Source organism: Cornus florida, unplaced genomic scaffold, assembly GCF_030987335.1.
Source record: "Cornus florida cultivar Cherokee Brave unplaced genomic scaffold, ASM3098733v1 CherokeeBrave_3.0.0_Hap2_Chr04, whole genome shotgun sequence".
NCBI classification, from domain to species: Eukaryota; Viridiplantae; Streptophyta; class Magnoliopsida; order Cornales; family Cornaceae; genus Cornus; species Cornus florida.
The window spans coordinates 80,803,426-80,816,683 of NW_026775574.1; the positions used below are offsets into that span (position 1 = coordinate 80,803,426).

The 13,258-nt window shown below is 34.6% G+C and overlaps 2 protein-coding genes and 1 long non-coding RNA gene across 3 annotated transcripts; 1 reads left to right on the forward strand and 2 right to left on the reverse strand.

Moving 5' to 3' along the window:
* Nucleotides 1-2,460: 2,460 nt before the first annotated feature.
* Nucleotides 2,461-3,700, forward strand: LOC132303640 (uncharacterized). Its single transcript, XR_009481304.1, has 2 exons — nt 2,461-2,965; nt 3,143-3,700. It is a non-coding gene; the product is annotated as an uncharacterized LOC132303640 (long non-coding RNA).
* A 5,799-nt stretch (nt 3,701-9,499) lies between these two features.
* LOC132305200 (putative disease resistance protein RGA4) lies at nt 9,500-11,220 on the reverse strand. Its single transcript, XM_059802875.1, has 2 exons — nt 10,967-11,220; nt 9,500-10,811 (listed from the first exon to the last, which is right to left on the reverse strand). The coding sequence occupies exons 1-2, from the start codon at nt 11,218-11,220 to the stop codon at nt 9,500-9,502; spliced, it is 1,566 nt and encodes a 521-aa protein (XP_059658858.1).
* A 140-nt stretch (nt 11,221-11,360) lies between these two features.
* On the reverse strand, nt 11,361-12,578 carry LOC132305201 (putative disease resistance protein RGA3). The gene has a single exon (XM_059802876.1). The coding sequence runs from the start codon at nt 12,576-12,578 to the stop codon at nt 11,361-11,363; it is 1,218 nt and encodes a 405-aa protein (XP_059658859.1).
* Between the last annotated feature and the right edge of the window lie 680 nt (nt 12,579-13,258).

Here is a 13,258-nt window from a genome sequence, read left to right on the forward strand (position 1 = left end):
GTTAGATATGTGACTATATCTTGTCACATTTAATAAATCACAAAAAATTAAGAAAACCTATAAATTAAAGAAGTTGAATAGTTCAACTACCCTGAGCATTGCTCAAGGACCAACAAAAAGGTTATAATCATTGGACCACTTAATTTAGACCTCAATCGCATGTGGCTAAAATTGAATTGACTTGTATGCTTCAGAATGCAGAAAAAGTTTTCTAGGATGATACATGTTGAGAAAATCATTACAAAAAAATAAATAAAAATGTGGACCTCTCACTCCAAGTAAATCCACGTATACATGTTAAGATATCAATTCAATAATAATAATAATAAATTGTCTAGCCGTTCACAACTTAAATTCATTGTATTCTAGTAAAAGAAGGTGATTTTTTTTTCTATTGTCCATCAATAGTACTTAATAATATCCTAGTATGTAAATTGAGAGAAATTATTAGTCTACCAAGTGTCAAAAAGATCAAAACTATCTAATAATTTTTTGTAAATCGATTGGGCCTTTACATTGGATTAGGCTTTTAGCTTGTTTCGTAATTATTTTTACATATGTATATATTGCACTTTAATTTTTAAATATATCCATTCCCATGTGGGCTAGAATTGGATTGACAAGCGACCTCACCATCACAATTAGTAATTTTGATAAATTATACTCACACTCTCTTAGATTTGGGTTAAAAATAGATAATTACGACGACACTTTTAAAACAATGATATCCTAAGTTTGATAAATTAAACAATGACACTCAAAATTATGGTAAAAAGTATTTTCTTGCCCTTTGACTTATTTAAATTACGAACTTGCACCTTATCAAAGCATTTTAATTTTATTCATCTAATATTTATTCTTATTCTTCAGCTTAATTCCGAATACAAATGTTATGTTGCCTAGTGTTGAATGGATTGATAGCCAACGGTGAAAATACAAATGTAGCCTAATGTGAACAAAATTCGTCCTCTTTTGTTAAATAGAAAGTTGAATGTTGAAATACACCAAAACATAACATCATAAGATAAGAAAATATATATATATATATCTATTCAGTAAGCCACGGAGTGAATTAAATAAACTGTCACCCGTGGAGGACCTAGCTATATCACCAACAATCAATAAGCTGTGTATTTATCCAATCACGGTATATGAGTTACCTAGCCAGCAAGTCCCATCCAGGTGATGCTATCACTGCTCTTGGCAGTTGCAAAGAAGATGCCCATTGGTGCAAGTCATCCTCTATTATTATGAAATTTATGACTTTTTCCGATTGATGAATTGGCTAGAGGGACCACCAAGCTATATTCCCCACCAACGAAAATTTGGTTCTCTCTTCTTGGGCATTGACAGCCCCGAGAGGATTGCTAGGCTTGTTACCAATTTTGATGGTGTTACTTTGGGGATGCACTCAATTACATTCAATTTCCCGGGTACTATTTTTTGTAGAGCGAATAAAGCCGCCACCGCCATCCGTAGGGAGCTTCTGGCCGTGATCAAGGAGAAGGACATTCACTTTACTATTTTTTTTTTTTTCTTCATAAACAAGTTAAAATAAGTGAAATTTCACCATTTTAACAATGAAATTCACAATTGAAAGTGAAGAAATTTCACACTAGACGTAGAATTACGTATTAATATTACAGATATTATCGTTATTTTGTCCAAAGGTGACTTTGGATTCTCATCCTATCTCACTTTGTGATTTAAATAGTTTAAGAGGATGGTAGCCCATGGTCACCCTTTAATTATATTATGTTTTTGGTGGTGTAAATGGGTTTGATTGTGTCATTGGTTGAGACCGGACTCCCTTTCAAAGTTTAATCACAAGTTGGATTAAACTTATTATATAATCAAATTCAATTTGCATCTAAACTTTTTAAATTTGAATTGATAAATTACACATACTTTTCTTATGATTTGTCATAATTATGATTTGAAAAATTACTCAGACTTTTCCTAAAAATGAAACTAACAAACACGGATCTCTCTACTGTTAAGGTCAATGCGAATTAATGACAAATTTTGTTGATGTCATGTACTGAATAAATTAAAATTTTAATATTACCTTTCGTCCACCTCCTCTCTCATACATACATACAGAAGGGGTACTGCAGTTACTTACCATAACAATTTGAGGGTATTTCGATAAATTAGACCAAAATGTTAGTACATTTGATGGTCGTCACCATAACTAGTAAAATACGGTACGAAAAAAATACGAATACAGAAACGTAAAAGTATAATTCAATAATTTTTTTAAAATATATTTAAAAATTTCATTTTAAAAAAATAGAAACGTAAAAATACAAATACAAATGCATACGTGTATAATACGTTATATGCACTAACAATTCGAGACCAAAAATTCGGCAATACACATCTTATTATTTTCTTATATATCATATATTTGTAAGGATAATGAAGAATATGTAACAAATAATAAAATAAAGTGTTAAACGCAAAAAACCCCCCTGAACTATAGGGGCTTTGCAACTAACCCCCCTGAACTAAAAGAAACCCCCCTAAACTATGAATTTTTTGCAATTTGCCCACTCAGGCCACTAGAAAATAGGAGGACGAAACTGCCCTACCAATAAAACGACGCAGTTTCAGAGTTGCAAGGCCGTGGAAAGGCTGAACACAGAGGTTAAACGAGCATACGCGTAATAGATTGACCTTCATCCACCATCGACCCGAGCCTAAAGAAGGAGGCGCACGGCTGCGGACCGTCGGGAAGCCTGGCACATAAGAATTGGTCGTGTAAGATCGCCATCAACTGGGTTGTCATCGACGGGCTCCGAGGATCAACAACGGCCTTTGGGTTAGAGAAATGGGGAAGTGGAGGATTATAAGGGCAACAGTGGACCAGATGCAGCTATCGCGACGATGGTGGTGGTTGCGCCATTATCAATCAAGTTGAGGGATACAGAGATTAATTGGTCAATGATGATAAGGAGTTCAGGTCACTCCATCGTTATCGGTGCCTAATTTTGTTGTGTGTATATAGATATAGATATATAATGTGTATATATGTATATGATTTTGTGTATAAATTAGGGTTTGGAGAGGATGGGAAAATGACTGACTTGCATTTTGTGTATATATGAGTGAGACTGTCTGTATTGATTGTGTATTTCAGTGTTGTGATGGTGGTTCGCCGCTGTGAGGAACTCGACAGACACCCACCGGTGATGAGAACGGCGGCCAGGATCCTCCTTTTCCAGCGAGAAGGCGGCGGTGAGCAGAAAGAGCACAACTTGGAGTGATGTTTGTGATACCAGCTGGTTGACTCGGATGACAACGATGAGGCTAGTTCGGATCGGCGGTGGTAGCGAACAGCCCGGCGGTGGTGATGGCTGTGAGTAGATGGTGGGGGAATGGCCCAGCGGTGGGCGACGGGATTGGCCGTGGAGACTCGTTGGCGAGCTTTCGAGCAAGGTGGAAAGCTTTGGAGAGGATGAACTTGGACGGTGGAGAGGACGGACGGTAGTGAGGACGGGCTCAGCAAGTTGAATCGGTGGGTGGTGCACCGACGGTGCAGAAACGAGTTCGGTGAGAAATTGGGTTTCTAAGTCTCTACTATAATGTGTTTGCCATTGATTTTGTTATTTTTTTATTTTATTTTATATTTTTATCACAGTTCAGCTCAAAAGTTGTGTGGTGTGGGGTGTTTTTTTTTTTTTTTTTTTTTTTTTTTTTTTTTTTTTTTTTTTTAATGTTTACTCAGTGTATACCAAATTGGGGTTTCAAATACTCTGTTTTATTCAAACGTGTTTCTGAATTTGTTGATTCATCTCTATAATCATGTGACCCCATCAATGTTTCTAAAATTGTTCGATTATGAAAATTATTCGATTCTCTGGACAATCTGTAATGGATGAATTACAACGCAAATATATATATATAGAGAAGGAGAGAGATCAATAGTCAGAGGAGTTAACAAGGTTATTCCCTCATCCTTGACAAGGCTCGCAGAGAAGATGAACAGTATTTCTAAGGGTGTGTTTGGGTGGAAAAGTAAGTTCAAGAAGTGGGGATGGAATGGTCACAAGAAGGGCAATGGAGTTTTTCATGCTTATAAAGGACAATATGGTCATAAAGTTAGATATTTTGGGTCGCATGATTGCACATGTTCATTTTGCCGGTGAGATTCAATCGGAGCGTCGCCAGATGGAGTCATTTGCAACAAAAATGTATAGTTTAGTGGGGTTTCTTGCAATTTTTGTAGTTCAAGGGGGTTTGTTGTTAATTAGCCAATAGTTCATGGGGGTTTTTTGCATTTAACCCTAAAATAAATATATTACAATTAACACTATCACAATAATCAAAACAGAAATAAACTATCTAAATATAATTAATCAATAACCATAGGTAACATGATTAATTCATCACAAAATTAATGAAAATAATTCTAATTCAATTAAACTTATTATATAATCAAATTCAATTTGCATCTAAACTTTTTAAATTTGAATTGATAAATTACACAGACTTTTCTTATGATTTGAAAAATTACTCGGACTTTTTCTAAAAATAAAACTAACAAACATGAACCTCCCTTCTGTTAAGGTCAATGCAAGTCAATGACAAATTTTGTTGATGTCATGTACTGAATAAATTAAAATTTCAATATTACCTTTCGTCCATCTTTTCTCTCTCACAAATACAAAAAGCGTACTGCAGTCATTTACCATAACAATTTGAGGGTATTTCAGTAAATTAGACCAAAATGTTAGTACATTTGATGGTCACACTAGGTAGGAAGGTCTGTGTAGGTTAATTTCATTTTTAGTAGAGGCTTGAGTAATTTTTCAAACCACACGTAGTCCCTGTAATTATGACACATCATAAGAGAGATCATGTAATTTTTCCAATTTGAATTAAATAAAATAATTCAAAAATTAAATTATGCTCAAATCATATTAAATTAAACATTTGACAGGAGTAAACCCTTTAAAGTTAGATATTATTATACAATAGCAAATAAATCAAACATGTAAAAAAAAAATTATATATAACACTGGTTATAAAAGAGAAGAAATAATAGTATTAATATTTATTTATGTTCGAATAAAGTATGAAGAAATAATAATAATAATAATAGTTTTTGTATTTGGAAAAGATAGAGGAGGACCATATTCTTCTCCAATTTGAGTTTTGCTCATATGTCGAATGAATTTAAGGACATATTCAAAGAAATTCTGACAAAAGAAATGAAATGGCAATAACTAAATTACTATCGTACCCTTTTATAAGATAGGACTCAAATGTCATAACAAGTTTATTCTTTTAATTATTGAGGGCATTTTTGAAATTATGAAAGTATAATTAAAGCCATCACTCTTCTTCAAATCTTTTCATTACCGAGAAGATAACATACGAGAAGAAATTGAAGGGATAACTCTTTATATCTCTTCTTTCTTTTCTTTTCAAATCCCTCCAAATCATTCAATTCAAATAAAGCCTACAAGTCTTTCTCTATATTAGTCAAAGTTGCTCCTATTGCAACGTTATGATCAGATGAATAAAATAAAATTTGTCTCTCGTATACCTTAATAAAATTTGTCTCTAGTATATCTTAGCCTGTGTAAAAAGCAATAAATTACATTCAATAAATAACAAACATTAAGTAAATAAATAGATAATAATACTTTAAAATTTTCACCTATTTGAGCCCACGGACAAAAGATTGTACATAATAAAAAGATCATACATAATAAACAAATTACATAATTGGGCTAAAGTCATTCAAAATAAATGCACGGGACCATTCACATATGGCTAGAATTAAATTGACCAACTTTAATCAAGTTTTCCTCTTCTCACATATCATCTATATCGGTCTATATAGGGCCCTCAAAATTTAATTTTATTATTTATTAGCCATGAATAACATTGGATAGGTACAAGTTAAAAAAAATCATAATAAAAAATAAAATAAAAAATGTCTACAGTTTACTTTTAGTATGATTGTTTTTAGTCAAAATTGTCCATCAATATTCAATAATCACCTCGACTGAACTCACATCTCTTACTTTTTTCATCATATAGATTTTTGAGAAATCAGAAGTAATAGAAGACTGTCATCTCTTATTTAAGGTAAAAATTGTAAATCACATCCAATAAATCAATATATATAAATAAATAAACAGAAGACATTCAATGATTCATCTACTCGGCCCTTGCAAGTCTCTCGCGGTTGCTGAAGGATGAAAATATCATTATTATTGGTGATGAGATGAAAGAGTTGTTTGTGCTTTCAAAAAAAAAAAAAAAATGATAAATTGGAACTTGAAAAAAAGAAAGTAGTACTAATATTATTGTTCCTAGACTCCTAGTGAATAAACTAAGCTGTCACCTGTGGAGGACCTAGCTATATCACCACCAATCAATAAGCTGTGTATTTGAAATTTTGTAGTTTCTTGATTGCAATTTGATAGTAACATATATTTTAAAATGCAAAAGACCTCAATCAACCAAGATTTTTTTTTTGTTTTTTTAACGAAACAACCAAGATGATATTTGCCGAAAGAAAGCATTAATACATTGTTTCAGATTGAATGCATGTGAAGATAAAAATAAAATAGAATATGACTCTATCCTCCATCAATGAAAATTTGGCTAGAATTGGATTGATTTGACTTTAGTGAAAAAAATTCCCCAGGACCTCATTCACATGTGGCCGAATTGGATTGACTTACTTTATTGAAAGTCTTTCTTTTCACATTGGATAGGTACATGTTAGGAAAATCATTTAAATAAATAAATTGTCTACTGTTTGCTTTTGATTAGGCAAAAAATATTTGTGACATTAATCTACCATTGATCCTTGTCTTTTAAAATGATTATAGTGGAAGGCAAAGTTAAGAATGATTCTTTGGTGTTAACATGTCACGGTAATTTATTGTATGTTATATTAATAATCACCTTAGGTTGAATGATTGAGAACTCAATTCTTAAAGAGGTAATAGAAGTGTGCATGTTGAATTTGAAGAAAGCCTGTAATGTCTCGGATAGCAACCAGACATAAAAACTCTCAATTTGTTTAAATACACAAAAATTTAAATGTTTCTATATTTGTTTATTGAGTAAGATACCACATATTAATTGGTAGCTAAATATTGTAAACTTTTGTGTGGGAGTTAGATATGTAAATATATCTTGTCACATTTAATAAATCACAAAAAATTAAAAAACCCTATAAATAAAAGACATTGAATAGGTCAACTACCCTGGGCATTGTAAGCCTTTCACACTTGCTCAAGGACCAAAAACAAGGTTATAATTAATGGACCACTTAATTTAGACCTCATTGGCCTGTGGCTGGAATTGGATTGACTTGTATGCTTCATAATGCAGAAAAAGTTTGGTGGCACTAGCAAGTTAAATATCATTAAGTGTTTATTCAATTAAATATGTTTGATAATACAAATTAATATCATTTTAAATAATAAACATTACTTAAAATAAAATAAAATTTTAATTAAGAGACATTACTTATCACTAAAAATATTAAATGGAGAGAAAAAATAGTCAAAATTGTCCATCAATATTCAATTACCACTAGTCTTAATCTCAATTAGCATTGCTTCCTTTCTTGATCAATTGGATTATTGAGAAATCAAATCTTCAAATGGGGTAATAGAAGTGTGCCATATCTTGTCTAAGGTTAAAACAGTAAATCTTATCCATTAAATCGATATATATATATATATATATATATATATAAACAAATAGATAGAAGACATTAAATAATTCACCTACTCCGCCCTTGCCTGTCGCTATTGGTGCTCAAGAAAATTTGCAAGGAAACTGCACATGCCGTGTCTTCTTCTTATCTTGACTTGTTACATACACAGAGTTAAAAATCAGTTTCGTCATTCTTCATCTTTGTCGAAATGCAAAATAATTAATTAGATCTTTCTTTTCAAGTACATAGTTTATAAATAAATATAGTATGAATAAGATAAACACCCTTTATAATGGATGATTATATTAGGATTTCAAAAATTAAATTATGAAGTGGATGATGTGCATTTTTAAAATTTATTAAAAAAAAAAAATCTCTTAGATCTTGTTTTAAAATTTAAAATTTACAATGATGCTTCCAGTAACAACACCCTCTATCTATTAAAGTGCATGATGTGCATTTTTAAAATTTTTATTTCTAAATTTTCGAACGTAATAAATAATTACAATTATTCAGTCTGAAACTAAAAAAACAGAAATGAAAAATTAAAAGATTGCATTTGAAGCTTATATGTCTATAGCAAACATGGTTTACAATATTTTGGCGAGGCTAGAGAAGCAGTACTATTTGCTTTGTCTATGTTCTTTCGATATTTGGTCTAATAAATACGATCTTTATACTCTGTAGGCTTTTATCATCATTGATATTTTGATTTTAGAATTTCTCTAATAATATTTTAAATGGATGATTGGATTAATGTGTGCGTATGTGAGGATGTCAAAAACGACGTGGACCGGGTACGGCCCACACGATGAAAAACAAGACAGGCCCAAGATTGAAGAGTGGAGCAGAAGGCCCCTTGAAAGTAATCGGGCCCATGATTAGAGAAGTCCAGGGAATGAGCCCAGCGCAATGAGTTGGTTAGGAAGCTTCTAGAAAATTTGTAAAAGTCTATAAATAAACTGAAAATAGAGGGAAAAGAGGTTGGAAAAATTCTTGAAGCGTATAATTACTCTGTCAAAATAGAGAGAGGAATTTCTTACATCTTCAATGGCGCCGTCCGTGGGAAGCGATCAAGATTGATCCATGAAGAAACAACTCAGTCTTTGGAAACTGGATCCAGATCGACGAGATCAAGATTTGTTTTACGGAGTCCTGATTGTAGCTGAACTTTGGAAATTGGAGTCAGATCTCGACGATCACAAGCTGTTGAGTGAAGCTAGATTGGACGAGTTCACGGTAGGAATGATTCAGATCCGGCGACGGAGGATCAAAATTTAACTGGTTTGAGGCCAGATCTAGTGTGCCCGCATTAGCAAAGCTCAGATCTGATCAGGAATTCACAGTTGATGATTCTGCTTCGATCAGGAATGATGATAGGAGGTGAGAGTTCTAATCCGCAGGAAAATGGCCAGGAAATGAAGCTCAATGAGTTGATGAGCATGAACGAATCCCTATGAAAAGAGAATGCAGAGTTGCGCGCCGGAATGGAGCGTCGAGAGGTTCTGGCGATTCTACGGCTAGTTCCAGTAGGAAGTCAGGGAATGCAACCTGATGTTGCTCACCAAGGTGAGCAGGAAGGCAACAATCATGTAGATCTTCACCGCGAAGAGGTTAGGTCAGGCGACTTACCGCCAAATGCTCATCATGTGGACGATCGAGAATGATCAATTCATTTGGATCCGCATCGTGAATGGATCAAGCGAGAAGAGACCATGGCATACGATCTATATCAAGAAAGGCATGGACGAGACGAAGCCATGGAGAATGGTCGTAACAAGCTTATGCCGTTATAGCAAAAAGAGTTCACAGAGGAACGATCTTACGATCCTCCTTATCGTCCATCAATGTCCACATACGAGTATGGAGATCTGGACAGAAGGTCAGACGAGCCGAGGATATTCTCAAAGTATCCAAGGGAGAATGGAGGTGTTTAATACCCTCCGGCAGAGAAACGAGCTCCCGGAATCCATGAAGAGTCAAATTCTCAAGGGCTTTGAGGTGTTGCAGTCCCTCAGACAAGGACTTCAACTTTCTACAGTAATTAAGTTCTAAAGAACGGAGAGAGTTGAGGCCTTGAAATCCTTGTTCCGGTAATGACTCAATCTCATCACAACTCCAGATATTTAGTGACTCAAGAGCACTGAGGTTTGAGATCGAACTCAATGAGACATCACTGCATCTAACAACAACTAAATCTTTGAGTGATGGAAGGCATGACATTAATGTCAACTTAGGGCAATCATAAATACTCAATCGGGAAAGACAAGGGAGTACATCTTTTTCTTCCTCTCTTGACAACCTTTCCAAACATGGCATGCGAGAAATCTCAAGAGCACTGAGGTTTGAGATCGAACTCAATAAGACATCACTGCCTCCATGTACTTGTAAATCTTTGAGTGACGGAAGGCATGGCATAAATGTCAACTTAGGGCAATCATAAATAATCAATTGGGAAAGACAAGGGAATACGTCTTTTTCTTCCTCTCTTGACAACCTTTCCAAACATAGCATGCGAGAAATCTCAAGATGTTTCAACCAACGCAATTGACTATATGGTGGAACACTTTGACAATTTTTGCAACCATCAAGTGAAACTCTAACTAAATTTTGAAGCAGTACTAGATCACTCATCCAGCGTGGGAAAGAGGTACCTGGATAATGTTGTATGATCAACTCTTTAAGATTTGGGTGAGGTTTAAGAGCATCTAGTACCCGTTCACCATTTTCTGATTCACTTCCAATATTCCAACCCAAACGCAAGCTGTAGAGGTTTTTTTTCTGGGCTAAGTTTGCTGCTTCTCTTGCATCCACCCAATTCTCCACCCTCTCCAGATGCTTAATATATAATTTTCCTCCTAGGTTTAGCCCATGCAGCTCACCCAAATGAATCTCTCTCCTCCCATCCAAAATGAAAATACTTAATGACTTGAGGTTGGTTAACTGCCCAATTTTTGGTGCTATTTCTGTTAGATCACCACAGCCTTCCATAAATAGATGTCGGAGATTGATCATGCTTCCCATGTGGTTGGGTAACCTTTCAAGATCCACACACTCGTTAAGGTTTAAGGTCTGCAAATTCAATAAGTTGCATAATGACTCGGGAAGTATCTTCAATCTATAATTGTCAGAAAGATTCAAGTACCTTAAATGAATTAAATTGCCAATTGAGGATGGAATTCAGCTATGGAAGCTTTACTTGCATTCAAAACGCGTAAGGTACTAAATTTCATAAAGTCATGAAAAAATATTTTCACAAATAATGTTCTTAACGATTCAACATTTTCTAATGCTTTAGAGCCATAAACGGATGTGACATGACGAACAATCTTATTTGGTTTTTTATTTGGCCTTTCAACCTCCATCACATGACATTCATCTTCCATAATAGATTGAGCAAGATCATGAACAAGATCATGCATCTTGAAACTTTTAACGTTGCCAAAATCATCATTCTTTACCTCTTGGAAGAAAGATCTCCAATACAATTCATTCCATATCTGGTTTGCAATATCTTCCAATTCCATTATCCCATTAGACGAAATGAAACCATTGGCCATCCATAAATGAATTACACGATCCTTGTCAATTCTAGAATGTTTTTCAAATATGGCATAGTAAGCAAAACACTGCCTGTACTTCAATGGAAGGTTATGGTAACTCAATCTTAATGCAGGATTATATAGCTCTCATCATCTTGTGGTAAATTCCAAATTTCACTTTCTTTAACACGTAGCCACTCACTTTCTTTAATTTTGAAATGCATTAATCTTCCTAAAGCCTTTGCAGCTAAAGGCACTCCCCTACACTTCTTCACGATCTCCTCCCCAATCATCACAAGAATTGGAGTTTCATCCTTGCCTTGAAATGCTCCTTGCTTAAACAATAACCAACAATCATCTTTTAATAAATTCGACAACCGATGTGTAGGGAGTGTTCCCATAATTGATGCCACTTTTTCGAGACGGGTAGTGGTAATAATTGAAGATCCATATGCAAGTATAGATTTTAAGGTGTCCCACTTTTGTTCATCATCGTTCCACACATCATCTAAAACTAGTAAATATCTTTTTCCATTCAACTTATCTTGAAGCTGCCTTTGGAGAAGATTCAGGCTTGAAATATCACAAGATTTCCTACATACTGATTCTATAATCAGTTTTAAGACCCTCTTCACTTCAAAATCTTCTGAAACACAAACCCAAATCCTCGGCTCAAAATGTTTAATTACCCTCTCATCATTGAACACTAGCTGAGCAAGCGTAGTCTTTCCGAGCCCTCCAATACCATGTATAGGAAAGACGGAAACACCCTGACACTCACTTGCACGCATCACCAACTGTTCGATGATACTTTCTTTGTCCTTTTCCCTTCCGTACACTACATCTCCTTCATTTAGAAAAGAGGTGGTCTCACGCCATTCAGGAATTTCAACTCTATTCACCACAACCACCTCTTGCAAATGAAATTGCATCCGCTCATTAGCAATTGCATCCAAGTTCTCGTTAATCTCTTTCATTTTATTTCCAATCCTATGACGAAATAGAAAATTGTCTGGAATAGAATAACAAGATAAGAAGCAAGCACATACCTTATTAAGAGATCCAGAATTATGGCGTTTAAATTCCAATTGCGCGGCTTTGGTTGTGCTCTCATCCAAGACGTCATCTATTTCATAAACTGCTTGTTTGAGCTTCCGCAACCAAATCTTAATCGCCTTGTCTTGCAGTTGCTTCTGCTCAGCATCTTCAAGAACTGTCTTGATAGTAGTGAGCTTGCTGGAAAGCTTGTTCATCTCCTCACCAACACCGCATATCAATCCAATCTCCCCCGCTACGAAAGAGACCAAACGCTCCAGCACAATATCAACAAGTGTCTCTGCCATTGTTAGTTACTGAGCAAAAAGAGTTGATTATGGTTTCAAAATGCAAAAGATGGATCTCAATGAACCAAGATGGTATATGCCGGAAGAAAGCAGTGATAATATTGTCTAATTGGATGGATATTATATGGCTAACTCATTCGCATGTGCAGTGGGGCCCTAATTGGAGGAAATTGATCAGAAATGTGGACCTCATTCGCATGTGCAGTGGGGCCCTAATTGGAAGAAAACAGTGATAATATTTTTTTTGGAATGTAAACAGTGATAATATTGTCTAATAAGATGATAATAGCTTTTTCAAAACATGACTAATCGGCTGGAGGGACCACTGTATTGCGAAAATTTAGTTCTTTCTTATATAAGCAATTACTACAAGGAAGTCTTTTTTCTAGGTTCTTGGTGAAATTTCATCTTATTTATTTTAAAATTTTAAAAGAATTTTAATATTATAAGTGGTGAATTTAACCTTTTTTTATGGAATTTAACACCATAAACTTTAAGGATGGCAATTTCTTTTGACGGATTTTTGCCCCATGCTTGTCTCTTATGTATGGATTTGGTGTTCCTCTAAATGGGTTTGGAACGAATATGATGAATTAATTGAAAATTCGAAACGAGTTTGAAACGGAGGTGGATTTAGTGATAAACCAGTCTCGGCTCCACCCCGATTATATACGTACCTT

What these genes read in the sequence shown, in the direction of transcription:
- LOC132305200 (XM_059802875.1), bottom strand. Translation starts at nt 11,220, where the DNA reads ATGGAATTGGAAGATATTGCAAACCAGATATGGAATGAATTGTATTGG. An exon ending in GCATTAGAAAATGTTGAATC is followed by an intron (nt 10,812 to 10,966) that starts GTTAAGAACATT and finishes TGACAATTATAG; the next exon opens with ATTGAAGATACTTCCCGAGT.
- LOC132305201 (XM_059802876.1), bottom strand. Translation starts at nt 12,578, where the DNA reads ATGGCAGAGACACTTGTTGATATTGTGCTGGAGCGTTTGGTCTCTTTC.